This window comes from Amblyraja radiata, chromosome 32, assembly GCF_010909765.2.
Source record: "Amblyraja radiata isolate CabotCenter1 chromosome 32, sAmbRad1.1.pri, whole genome shotgun sequence".
Taxonomy (NCBI): domain Eukaryota; kingdom Metazoa; phylum Chordata; class Chondrichthyes; order Rajiformes; family Rajidae; genus Amblyraja; species Amblyraja radiata.
In genome coordinates, this window is record NC_045987.1 from 8746022 (window position 1) to 8758743 (window position 12722).

Genomic DNA, 12722 nt, shown 5'->3' on the forward strand with positions numbered 1-12722 from the left:
TAGCAGCCAGAATTGTCCCCTCACCCCCTCAAGCCTGCCCACCATTCAATACAAACATGGCTGATCTGCTGAAGGTCTCATATTTTATTTTGCACCAATTCCCCAAAGCTCTCAGTTCTCTAATCTTTCAAAAATAATGAGCTACCTCTTCCTTAAATACCTCCAATTATCCCGCTTCCACAATCTTCTGGAGGAGAGAATTCCAGAGATTCACCATTCTCCGTGGGAAGAACTTCCTGCATTCTTCAGTTTTAAATGCCAACCCTATTTCTTATGAATTTGAGACTCTCACTCTCCAGGTGGGGCTCCTTCGAGACTCTCTCCCAGTCAGCCCCCCATGAATCTTGAATAAACTCACCCTTCATTCTTCTAAACGCCAAAGAATAGAAATCCAACTTCTTTAGTTCTTTAGTTGTTTGTGACAAGAAAATCCTTCCATCAATTAACCTTGTCAATCACTTGTGACATATTTTCTTAAATAAGGAGTCCAAATAATATATAGTACTCCAGACATCCTCGAACAACCTGTACAATTTTAACTTTTTTTATTGCACAACATGCCCATCCCAATTATTTTTGTATCTTTGGCAAAATTGACCCTGCCCCGTCCTCCAAGTCAGTCCTATAAAAAGGAATGAATTGAAATAAAATCTGATCCTTGGGGCACTCCTCCATTTGCATCTTTTCAGTCCAAGATAAGACTAATTTTGTGAAAGCGGATCCATATTAACACACATCCCCCAATACTGTGTGCCCTACTGTCACTGAAAGACTTTCAATGTGGAAATGGCATTATCAGTGTGCACTACTACATTTGAAGATGTGGGATTGAAAATTATGTGACCTCAGATCTGACTAAATGAATTATCTGCAACTCAACACTGAGTATGTACTGTCAGAGGTGGTCTCTTCAGCATCAATCCTGGCCCCCTAACTCCCCTCTCAGATCTAAACCCACACCATGTTGATACACAGCACGTGAATTCTTCAAAAATCTGATATACTTATTTATTAACAAACATGCGTTTCATTCTTCAATCAATATTATGTTGTTTCTGGCCTCTACACAGTATTGGTTGATGTGCCTCTTACATTATAGCTATGATAAGGTTTTTTTGGTTACAACGTTTCTCAGGGGTTCTTGGAGGTGCTTTTTCTTACTTTAACAAATGTCGTGGCCTGAAGTTAATGACTTTCTATCCTTTTCCTCCAGGGTTTTTAAGCGAACCCTTTCAACCAAGGGCAAACTGCTGACATTGCAACAAGATCGTCCTCGCAGCCGACTGTCTGCCTCGCTGCCGGAATCTATGATAATCCTCCGAATTATATTCTTTTTTTGTACATGAAATGATTTAGGAACAAAAATAATGGACGATTAATTAAGGGAGCTCTTCTCAGGCGGGTTAGGGACACCCCGCGTTAGGGCCCCTTGCAGCCGGTTGTTACATTGAGGTCAGAGGTGAAGCTCCAGTTGCTACAACCCCCGGCGGAGAGGATTTTGTTGCAATGTCGGGACCGAATGGAGAGCCGGCTGTTAATGTGGAGCATGAAGAGGACGATGTACCCGCTGAAGGTAAAAGCCATTGGACGGAAACTCAAAACACAAAGTGCTGGAGGGACTCAACGGGTCAGGCAGCGGCCGTTGAAGGAATGGACAGGCAACGACGCCTTTTAGTGAGCCGCTGAGTTACTCCAGCATTTCGTGTTTTACTTCTTCAGATTGATCACGAGACAAGCCAATAGTGTTTTATTGTCACATGTCCTAGATAGAACAATGACATTCTTACTTGCAGCAGCATAACAGAATATGTAAACATAGTACTCTGTAAACGATATAATAAACGACAAAAACAAGTTCAGTGTGTGTATATATGTGTGATAGACACAAAATGCTGGGGTAACTCAGCGGGTCAGGCAGCATCTCTGGAGAGAAGGAATGGGTGATGTTTCGGGTCGAGACCCTTCTTCAGACTGATGTCAGGTGAGTGGGCGGGACAGACAGAATGCAGTCGGACAGGAAGACTGGTGGAAGAACTAGGAAGTGGGAGGGGATGGAGAGAGGGAAAGCCAGGGCTATTTGAAGTTAGCGAAGTCAATGTTCATAACGCTGGGGTGTAAACTACTCAAGCGAAATATGAGATGCTGTTCCTCCAATTTACGGTGGGCCTCACTCTGACAACGGAGGCGGCCCAGGACAGAAAGGTCAGATTGGGAATGGGAGGGGGTGTTAAAGTGCTGAGCAACCGGGATATCAGGTAGGTTAAGGCGGACTGAGTGGAGGTGTTCAGTGAAACGATCGCCGAGCCTGCGCTTGGTCTCACCGATGTAGAGAAGTTGACACCAGGAACAGCAGATTGGAGAAGGTGCAAGTGAACCTCTGCCTCACCTGAAAAGACTGTTGGTGTCCTTGGATGTAGTCGAGGGGGGAGGTAAAGGGCCAGGTGTTGCATCTCCTGCGGCTCCAGGGGAAAGTACCAAGGGAAGGGGGTGGTTTGGGTGGGAAGGGACGAGTTGACCAAGGAGTTACGGAGGGAATGGTCTCCGCGGAAAGCAGAAAGGGGGTGCAGATGGGAGGATGTTGCCAGTAGTGGGATCCCGTTGGAGGTGGCAAAAGTTTTGGAGGATTATATGCTGTAAATATGTGTGTTTGCTAACGAATATATCAGACGTTGGATAGAATTTGCATGCTAGGCATTTATGTAGTGTGGGGTTTATATGTTCGGATAACATGAAAAATAAAGCTTTTTATTGCACCTCAATACCTGTGATAATAATAAACCTAAAGCTAATATGTCAAAGTAGCGGAGAGAAGCTACCAGATCCAGTGCCTCACGCCAATCTGGATATGAACCAGCTGATTAATTATAGAGGGATACGTACATCTTTCGACTTAAACGGGTAATAAAAGGACACAATATGCTGGAGTAACTCAGGTCAGGCAGCATCTTTGGAGAACATCGATAGATGATGTTTCGGGTAGAGACCCTTCATCATACTGATTTTAGGAGGGGGCTGGATGGATGTTTGTAAGTTAATTATCTAAAATTGGAGAATGTAATGTTCATACCGTTAAGTCTACAGCGATTTAAATTTTAGGGATACAGCACGGTAACAGGCCCTTTGGCCCATTGAATCCATGCTGACCAGCTATCACCTCGTACCCTCACCTACACACACTAGGGACAATTTTACAACTCACCTAAGTCAATTAACCTACAAATCTGGACATCCAAGATATCCTCATTCTTTAGGGAACAGGGGTTCCCCATTCCCATCATAGATGAGACCCTCACTCGTATCTCCTCAGTACCCTGCAGTTCTGCCTTTGCTCCCCTTCATTCTAATCCTTACCTTTCACCCCATCAGCTGTTGCACACAACCCATAACCCTCCGAAATTTTTGCCACCTCCAACGAGATCCCAACGGTAGTCACATCTTCCCATCTCCACCCCTTTCCGCCTTCCCCTCTGCAACTCCCTGGTTAACTCATCCCTTCCCACCCAGGCCATCCCCTCCCCAGGTACCTTCCCCTGCAACCGCAGAAGATGCAACACCTGTCCCTATACTTCCTCCCTCGAGTCTGTCCAGGGACCCCGAGAGTCCTTTCAGGTTAGGCAGAGGTTCACATGCACCTCCTCCAACCTCATCTACTGTATCCGTTGTTCAAGATGTGGACTCTTAGACATCGGCAAGACCAAGCGTAGACTAGGCGATCGTATCACTTAACACATTCGCTCAGTCCGCCTGAACCTACCAGATCTCCCAGTTGCTAAACACTTTAATTCCCTTTCCCATTCCCACACAGACCTTTCTGTCCTAGAACTCCTCTATTGTCAGAGTGAGGCTAAACGCAAATTGGAGGACCAGCATCTCATATTTCGCTTGGGCAACTTACAGTCCAGTGGATAGTATGAATTGTGATTTCTCTAACTTCAGGTAGCCCCAGCATTCCCTCTCCCTCCCCCACTAGCTTCTCGTTTTCACCCAACAGCTAACAATGGCTTGTTTCCTTTATCATTGGCACTTTTTTTGCATATCTTTCATTCATTGTTCTTTTATCTATCATTGTCTATATCTCTCCTTTCCCTTATCTCTAATCAGCCTGAAGGGTCTCGACTCGAAACGTCACTCATTCCTTCTCTCCAGAAATGCTGCCTGTCCCGCTGAGCTACTCCAGCTTTTTGTCTATCTTCGGTTTACACCAGCATCTGCTGTTCCTTCCTACAAATCTGTACGTCTTTGGAATGTGAGAGGAAACTGAAGCACCTGGAGAAAACTCACACGGTTACCAGAACATACAAACTCCATATAGACGGCACCCGTGGTCAGGATTGAACTCGGGTCCCTGGCGCTGTAAGGCAGCAACTCTGCCATTGTGTCACTGCGCCGTGCAAGATGTCACCAAGTCTTCACTTGGTCTCGCCGATGTAAAGGAGGCCACATTGAGAACACCAACTGCAGGAGATAAGATTAAAGGAGTTGCACATGAATATCCATTTCACCTGGAAGGACTGCTGGGGTACCTGGATGGATGTGAGGAAGGAGGTACAAGGATAGGTGTTGCATCTACTGCAGTTGCAGGGGAAAGTACCAGGGGAGGGGGCAGTTTGGGAGGGAAGGGATGAGTGAACCAAGGAGTTTGGGAGGAAGCGGTCTCTGTGGAAGGCAGAAAGGGGTGGTGATAGGAAGATGTGACTGGTGGTGAGATCACATAGCAGGCGGCAGAAATGCAGAGAATGAGGTGTTGGATGCAGTGGGCATGATGGGGTAGAATGTAAGTTTCAGTGAAACCCACCTTGCACGATCTGGGCAGAGTGGGGCACGAGTGCAGAACAACAGGATACAGGTGAAGGATCCATCTATGCAAAGGGGGTAGGGTTGCAAAGAGACCATGTTTATAAAGATATCGGATGTCCTTGAATGGAAAGTTTCATCTTGTGAGCAGATGCAGAGGAGACAGAGAAATTGAGAGTAGAAGATAGCGTCTTTGCAAGAGGCAGGGTGGGAGGTGGTTTACTTCTGATAACTAGTTGATGAGTTTGTAATAGATGTTACGTGATACTCTCTCCTCTGTGATGGAGAGAGATCTAGAAAGAATAGTCCAAGTGAGTTTGATGGCAGGTTGTAAAGTTAATGAAATCAACATGTTCTGCACGAGTGCAGGAGGCAACCCCAATGCAGTCGATGCAGCAGAGAGTTGATGGATGGTGCCAGAGTACGTTTGCAATAAGAACTGTTCCAAACAGGCATGTCTTCCCTCTACAGTAGATGTAGTTTCTCATATTATTGAAAATGCATGTATTCTTTCAGGAGTTTTAATCGGTCATCCCCCAGCGAGTATCCCAAGAAAACACTTCATTGCAATCGTCTCCCAGTCATGTGAAAACCCTTATTATTTGCAAATCTTATATTATAATGGACCGCCAAAGTAATTAATTGTCTGCAAATGTGACTCAATGTTGTACTTTTGTTGTTTCTGTTGTGTCTAATTCAGTCTGTAATTAAAGATGTATTCCTCACCTCTGTCCATCTTTGGCAGAATATGATACACTCAACTTGATGCTTGATCAGATCGACTCTTGCTTGGACAACCTTGAGGAGAAGAACGATGTACTAAATGCTAAATTTCAAGAACTGTTGGAGTCAAATCGCCAAGCAAGGATGGAATTTAGGCAGCAACAAATTGATGCAACAGTCCTTTCAATAGAATCCAAGAACCAGAAGGCTTGACACAGATCATTTTTCTATTAAGTTGTAATAATTCTGTTGATTGTAACTATTGCACAACTTTCCTGTGATGCTCGTTAACAATTTTCATCAGTCTTGCTCCATTGATATCTTTTGACAATGTAGCATCTTTTTTCTTAAGGGTCCGACTCAAAACATCACCTGTGTCCTTCAGTGATGCTGCCTGACCTGCTGAGTTACTCCAGCGCTTTGATGATTTTTGGAAACCTGCAGTTCCTTATTTCTCCATCTTTTATTCTTGCCTGTTTTAATTGTGTAATTCCCCATTCATCTCTTCAAGGAACCAGTACTGCATCTTCTAATCATAACTTTTGCTGGATAAGAACACATTTATATTTCAAATGGAACACCTTGATGTTTGTTTTTTATGCAACAGTGTACTTGGACAGGACTGAAAGGCTACTAGTTTTTTGTAAGCTTGCCCAGTTAATCTTCAAAGTAAACAAATCCCACAATCATTTTCATAATTTTGAATTCATGTTTTTCAAGACAATCCAATTTCCCCTTTAATTTACTGATGTTAGCCTTCTGCCAACTCCATCGATTCGCCAGATTCTGCAATAAACCTCACTCTAAAATGTCTGTAATCTTCCTGCTGATAAATCAAGAGTGGTACCCTTATTATGCTAATCATTTGTTTTATCTTTTAATTTCTTGACTATTTTCAAAGATAATTTGAAAGTGTTCTCTAACTCAAACATTCCCAGCTTCCACACTTCTCCCCCTCGTCTGAGTGTTTGCTGCCAGAAACAAATGTATTTGGTTTTTATTGTTGTTTTTAAGTGCATCTGTTACTTAGGAATGGCTAGTATAGAGCTCTGTGCTTTATTTGAAAATTAAATAGTTCTGTAATCCAGTTAAAGCCATACCATTCCACTGGCCGTCTTGTAGGACATGGATGATGAAGGAAAATTAAAAGAACATCTTGCAAGGCTCTGCTTCACTTATTTAAATGGAATAAGCTGCTGATTTAAAAAGCTAAAATATTTTACACTGGCTCAAGAATTAGTTAAATGGAAATAAAATGTTATAACTGCTTTGAAAGTTATATTAATCACACAAATGAAAAATTTAGTACTACCCGCACCAATAGTAATTCAACTTGCTGATGGAGTATTCAGTGTTATTTCAGTTTCACTGAAGTGCAAGATTTCAAAATTAGGCAGGGAACAATCCAGACAATTGGGTATGTTAGTTGGCACCCAAGTAATGGCAAAACATTTGTATAAAGTTTGGAAATGATTCCTGCAGTAACCTGAAAATATAGGTATTGTATATCTAGCATGCAGAATGACTGGGAAAGATGAATGACCACTTCTCTAAATTAAGCAAGACATTTTATATAACATGTACATTCATTCTAAGTGTTATTTCATTGGTGTTTCCCGAGCAGGCTATTCAAATAAATACCATTGTGAGATTTGCAGATTACCAATGAGAAGAGATTGTTAAAAAATAACTTTGGCCACAGATGCCAATTTTAGCCTCTCACAAATATTCTCTTCTCTTGGAACCCAGGCAAGATGATTTTTAATTTTTGGGAAAATGATGTTAACAATATAATACAATTATTTTTAATTAATTTAATTTTGCATTCAATTCTATTAAATAACTGCTTCACCGATGCTGAGCATACGGGGAGAATATTTAGGTGATGGGCGTGGAGCTAGAGCAAAATGTCAGCACCTGATTGTAACTGTAAACTAAAAGAATATCTACCTTTTGGAGGATGGGAAAGAAATTTGAAAGAAACTAGTCTAATGGCATAGGTTAAAAAGGACTAAGTGTTTGAAGTCTCCCCAAATTGGAAAAGGCACAATTTCCCTCTGTATTAAAACTGCTTTGAAATGAATTGAGTTTGAATCTGCATTAAACTAATTTGTTCTGAATTTGTTTATATTAATAATATCCATCTATTTGGGCATTTAGGAAACATGTATATTGGTGTGAATGGCTGTTCTAGTCATTGATATGACTTTATGACTGACAGATTTCCTTTACATAAATGCATGGCTAAAAGCAAACAAGGTTATTTTTCCCTCATTAATCCCAAAAATTCAATTTATAGCCATTTGATTTTGGACCATTAGTGCTCCTTTACTTATTTTTTAATACTTTAAAGGGAGTACCAACTTCCTTCGCCAGGAGAAAAAAAGGCTAATGACACAATATTGAATGCGCGCTTGTACTTTAGTGTTTTCCTAGCATTCTGTTCAGAAAACAAAAGTTCCTGGTTCTTACCAATGCAAAGATTACAAATTAAACTAATCAGAGGAGATTATGAAAGAAATCCTGGCCATAGTTATGCAAAAATTAGCTCCCTTTGAATCTGGATGAGGTGATTATATTTTGTGTAAGTGACCATTTGCTCAGACATCAAAACAATGTATATAATTCTAATAGACAATTATACATAAAGCTTCTGGCTAGGTATTGGGCGAAACACCAGATGAGAGTGATTGAAATCAAATGGGGGGGGGGGAGAGATGCTGCTGGTGCGACTGTGTACTTGTACACTAAAACGTGCATTTTGGTGCAGATGCAATACAAATTTAAAAATCGACAAGTCAAGGACTTAAGTAGAAAAATCAAAGTTGCCATGTGTTTATCATATCATTTGAAACAGGTATGGCTGAAACTTTGTTCCTGAAATTTTATTCCTGAAACCTAAGAGCAAGCTATTCAACCACCAACTTAAACATGGTTTTCAAACTACGCCAGAAACAGCATTTTCACTAAGAAAAATGACAGTACTCACAAACAGCAACGTTTATAACAAAAATTCAACGTTTAAAGGGAAATCTACCTCCAAAAAAGTTACCTTTTTAATGCGCCATTACCCTAAATACATGACTGTCCATCCAAAATTAATATGCTACATATCAAATGTCACATTTTTAGAGAATTAAAGAATAAAAAACACATGACTGTTGTATTTTACAGATCATTATCTTCATGGGTGCATATGAGACAGGGGATTTTCACCTCCTGGACTGCTGTATTTCACCCAAATAGATTAATTGAGACAGCAGTAAATGGGGAAACTCAATTCAGCAGAATTTCATTGAGATATGACGAAGGAACCAAACCCAGTTTTGGTATATTTACCATTTCACTTTTTTTTTAAATTTGTCTTCCGTTATATTATTCCACAAGTGGATCTCCAAGAACGAAGGACCTCAATCACCCAAGAAATGGAACAAAGATTTAATGGAAAACTCTGGCTCATTTGAATAAATTCCCATCATAAATAGCTGGGTTTAAATTTTTAGCTTGGTCCATCAAATTGGAAGAAAAATAAACCCACAGATTTATTAAATTTTTTTCAGACATTATTAAAGTCATCCTGGATTTTGGCCTTACAGAAAGTCAGATTTTTTCCCTTGTAAGTGGGGACAGCACAATGCGTGTGGAGCAAGCAATGTGATCATTAATTCTGAAATAACCAATATATGATATGAATGTCAAAAATATGCTCATATATGGCTATGCGATCTATCATGAAGATGATGCAGCAGATTAGTACTTGAATTGTAGGTTGAAAACAGCATCAATGACAGTCAAACACACTTTCCATTTCACCTGTTCAATTTGTCTGTCTTAGAATAACTGTTGAAAATAGCTTTAAAGTAGGAGAAAAAAACTTGGCAGGGTTCAGAAAATAAAGTAACACAATGGCAATTCTATGACCACAATGGTTGAAGAGAAACATATGGAGGAAGTTGCAAATTGAATGATTGGAGATCACACAAAATAAGATTGAATTTCCAGGGAAACCTAGGTTAAGCACGGATTTGACTACCGTTTCAAGATACTGGTGAATTACACAGAGGTGCCATGGTGTGGGAGGGGGAGTAACAGAAGAGGGAAACTTTTTCCCCATTGGTTAGGCTTGAAAAGTAGGGAATATTTCAAAAAACTATTATCAGTGATCATGTAAAAACTTCAACACTCAAGGGATGATAAAGATTTGAAGCCCTACTGCTAGATCAACTACCAACTTTGAATCCAAAAATGTAAGACTCTTTTCTTCGAAGGAGTTATAGAACATGGTATTAGTTAACAGATAATCCATATTTTCATTGATCAGCAGACATGCTGGAGGGGATAAATAACCTTGTACTGTTCCTTGCGTTACAGATGCTGCAACACACCTAGTCTCATTGCTTGTGTTTTTGTTTAAAAGTGAACATTTTATTTCAGTTGAATGATGTTATCAATTCTATATTGGCATCAATATCAAGAAGAGTCTTGTATGCTAACATGAGAACTAAACGTGACTTGATGAAATTGCTCATCATGAAACAGTGCTTTGAAAAGCAATTTGGAAGGTTTGTTGGGAATACATCAGAAATTATCCCCATACATGCTTGACTTTAATCTATTTGCATGTGCAAAGAACCTGAACTTGATAGCTGAGGCTAAAAACAGCATCTATCAAGTTGCTCCATATTAACCACTGTAACTGGAATTCTCTTTTCTGGATCATTGGCCAATAACCCTTCCCTCAAAGCTTCAAGAGGGTAGATTGTTAGAAATTGCATGACTACCTAGGTGAGGTATGTCTGTGTATGTAAGTATGCAGTTCACACAACATGCAACGCACAGCATCTTGCATCGCACAGCAAGTTGTCTACTTTGTACCAAGTGAGGTGCACATACTGTTTAAAAGTAGATTTATCATGGTTCTGGGAATTGGTTTGATATTGTACTTTGCATTCAGTGATACAAGTTGCATATGATGATCACAAAGCAAAGGTATCCTAGTTGGAGTAATTACAGTCTACTCAACAACATCAACTTCACAATCGCTTGCCAATTTGAAAGGAAACATTTTTTTAAAAAGTAAGCAAGGGTCTCAAGCCTACAACTGATCATTCATTCCGTTTACCCAAGCTTGACTCATCAGCCATGAAGAGCAATGGTTGATCAAATGGTATAATCCAACCACAGTAAATAAAGTCTGTAACACCTTAAAATAAAAACACTGAAGACAAATATTCTTAAGATGCAATGGTAAAAATCTTTGGAGCACTGCGGTCATCTCTAATTCCATAACAGGATGGAAAATATTTCTGAATGGATACTGCATTGAGATTTTACAGTCACAACCAGCAATGGACTTACACATGATTCTTCCCTCACTGAGAAAGGGAAATATATAACCATTGATGGGTGACCGACCCACTGTGAATTTAAAATGGTGGCAGAAGTATCTTATACACTGCAGGTGGTGACATTTAGTGGTGTACAATTAACCCCCCACAAAAATAAATTACTTTTTCCGCCTCAAAGCGGGACGACGACCACGCACTGCCCTGCCAGATCTTGTTCTGGGAAATTTGCGTTCCACAGGCCCACCCTCCTCACCTAGCTCATTTTCTTCGCCTTTGACATTCGTCTTTTCGCCCTCCTTCTCTGCCAGGCAGCTATCAGTCAGGTGCTCGTCTTCACCATCCTCCGTCTCACTGGGCTCCTCGGCCTTGGACGAGCCCAGGTCACATTCCTCATTCCCATCCTGCTCTTCATCTGCCACCTCACTGCCCACAATAGAGCTCGACTCACATTTGTCAGAGCCGGGTTCCTGCTTCTCCTCCACTTTGCCACTTGGCATTTCGTTCTTTGTACACAGGCTGTCTGTTAAGTTGCAATCAAACTTGACATCCGGCATATTGCCAATGACTGTATCACCTTGATCACCACCACCCAGATTCTCAGCCTGGAGGTTCTGCAAAGGGGAACAATTGTCTATATTGTTACGATCGGCTGCATTTGGAATGGTACCGTCATCTGAAGGTGTAGCAGTTTCAGCTTCACAACTCGACTCACATTTGTCAGAGCCGGGTTCCTGCTCCCCCTCCGCTTTGCCACTTGGCATTTCATTCTTTGGACACGGGATGTCTATTAAGTTGCTATCATACTTCACATCAGGCATATCGCCAATGACTGTATCACCTTGATCACTGCCATCTGGATTCTCAGGCTGGAGCTTCTGCAAAGGGGAACAACTGTCTATATTGTTACCATTGGCTGCATTGGGAATGATATCATCATCTGCAGGTGTAGCAGTTTCAGCTTCACAACTTGCCACTTCCATTTCAGGATCGTTGCCAGCGATGTTTGCAGATTTTAGATCTTCCTCTGCTTGGTTCCCACTTGCTGGTATTTGATCATCTGTTGAACCAAGGCTGTCCACCACAGAAACCGCTGGTTCTTGATAAGATACTGATAAATAATCCTGGGCTCTTTGTGCTTTGTAACCCTGTATCAACAAAGAAATCAGGAAAAAACTGACAAAGGCTCAAATCACAGATTACTGCAAATAAATAGCATTAATACTTCCTCTTCAAGATCCAATGCTTTGTTTTTTCCTGCTTAAGAATGTTGTGAAATGACCAATTTTGAGCTGACTTCCTCCTTTAGTACCACGCTAGCCCAAGCACAAAATGAGGGAACAACTCCACATATTATTAGGGATTTGAATGTACCAGTCCCCACCCGCAACGCATAAGCATGTGATGCATTTATGAGTTTAAGGAGAAGCAGCAAAAGATGTCGTCTTCACACATTTGACCATGCACCGTTTTTCCAATTATGCGACTTAATGTCATTGAATTTTTCAAAAAACTGTTAAGAAAATTTGCAGCTGTACAGCTTCGTACCTTTGTTGCATCTAATCCATTCCAAGCAAAAAAAAATCCAATATAATTACATTTAGTTAGTCCGCTCGAAATTGAACGACAAAAGTGACAACAAAACTTTTTGCTCCATTACTTTCTATAGAACAATTAACACGCCAAGAAACATATGCTGCAATATTAAGATGGAAAAGAGAAATGCGAAACCCCAAGAATTAGTAGGTAAAGCAAGCAGCTTGCAGTCCAGCAAACAATAACTGCATGACGATAGATTACAAATTAGTGAAGAGGATTCAAATAAATGAGAAACAACATAAGATGACAATTGGACTGCCA

General features: G+C 40.8%; 2 protein-coding genes across 2 annotated transcripts in view; one reads left to right on the forward strand and one right to left on the reverse strand.

Annotated features, from left to right (window-relative positions):
- Positions 1-1375: 1375 nt before the first annotated feature.
- Positions 1376-6681, forward strand: bbln (bublin coiled coil protein). The gene is made up of 2 exons (XM_033048607.1): positions 1376-1573; positions 5540-6681. The coding sequence occupies exons 1-2, from the start codon at positions 1507-1509 to the stop codon at positions 5728-5730; spliced, it is 258 nt and encodes an 85-aa protein (XP_032904498.1). The 5' UTR covers positions 1376-1506; the 3' UTR covers positions 5731-6681.
- A 1642-nt stretch (positions 6682-8323) lies between these two features.
- ciz1 (CDKN1A interacting zinc finger protein 1) overlaps positions 8324-12722 on the reverse strand; it is a 38301-nt gene continuing 33902 nt past the window's right edge. The window contains exon 16 of the mRNA XM_033048597.1: positions 8324-12010. Within this exon, the coding sequence (XP_032904488.1) occupies positions 11024-12010 (987 nt within the window). The 3' untranslated portion in view covers positions 8324-11023. The remainder of the gene's footprint in view (positions 12011-12722) is intronic.

Excerpts from the sequence above, each read along its gene's own strand:
- bbln (XM_033048607.1), top strand. The coding sequence starts at position 1,507 with ATGTCGGGACCGAATGGAGAGCCGGCTGTTAATGTGGAGCATGAAGAG. Across the intron at positions 1,574-5,539 it reads GGACGATGTACCCGCTGAAG|AATATGATACACTCAACTTG; the intron begins GTAAAAGCCATT and ends CATCTTTGGCAG.